General features: G+C 63.4%; 1 protein-coding gene across 1 annotated transcript in view; it reads left to right on the top strand.

The window, feature by feature from the left end:
- Positions 1–743, top strand: part of SPTBN4 (spectrin beta, non-erythrocytic 4) — a gene marked incomplete at both ends in the record, with an annotated part of 15,208 nt that overhangs the window by 5,913 nt on the left and 8,552 nt on the right. The window contains one exon of the mRNA XM_027631637.1: positions 471–588. Within this exon, the coding sequence (XP_027487438.1) occupies positions 471–588 (118 nt within the window). The remainder of the gene's footprint in view (positions 1–470; positions 589–743) is intronic.

Raw genomic sequence — 743 nt, 5'->3', positions numbered from 1 at the left:
TGACCAGGGAGGGGTGGTGGGACCTCATCAGGGGATGGTGGGACCTCATTGGGCTCCTTGTTGACCAGGAAGGGGTGGTTGGACCTCAATGGGCTCCTTGTTGACCAGGAAGGGGTGGTGGGACCTCAGTGGGCTCCTTGTTGACCAGGAAGGGGTGGTGGGACCTCATCAGGGACGGTGGGACCTCATTGCCTGGGGATGAGTGGTGGGACCTCATTGGGCTCCTCATTGACCAGGGAGGGGTGGTGGGACCTCCTCAGGGATGGTGGGACCTCATTGGGCTCCTCATTGACCAGGGAGGGGTGGTGGGACCTCCTCAGGGATGGTGGGACCTCACTGAGCTCCTTGTGGGCTGGGAAGGGGTGGTGGGACCTCATTGGGCTCCTCGTTGCCCGGGGATGAGCGGTGGGACCTCCTGGATGCCCGAGGGGTGGTGGGCCCTGCCCTCACCTGGTGCTGCCACCCTGCAGGTTCCAGGAGAAGGGCAACCTGGAGGTCCTGCTCTTCACCATCCAGAGCAAACTCCGGGCCACCAACCGCAAGCTCTACGTGCCCAGCGAGGGCAAGAGCATCTCCGACATCAACAAGGTGCCGATGGGACACGGGGAAGGGTGGGGGGACCTCTTCAGGGGTGGGGGGACCTCATTGGGCTCCTCATTGACCAGGGAGGAGTGGTGGGACCTCATGGATCAGGAAGGGGTGGTGGGAGCTCATCAGGGGTGGTGGGACCTTCTTGAGCTCCT

This window comes from Corapipo altera, unplaced genomic scaffold, assembly GCF_003945725.1.
Source record: "Corapipo altera isolate COAL_440 unplaced genomic scaffold, ASM394572v1 61077, whole genome shotgun sequence".
NCBI lineage: Eukaryota > Metazoa > Chordata > Aves > Passeriformes > Pipridae > Corapipo > Corapipo altera.
This window is presented reverse-complemented; position numbering and strand designations above follow the sequence as displayed.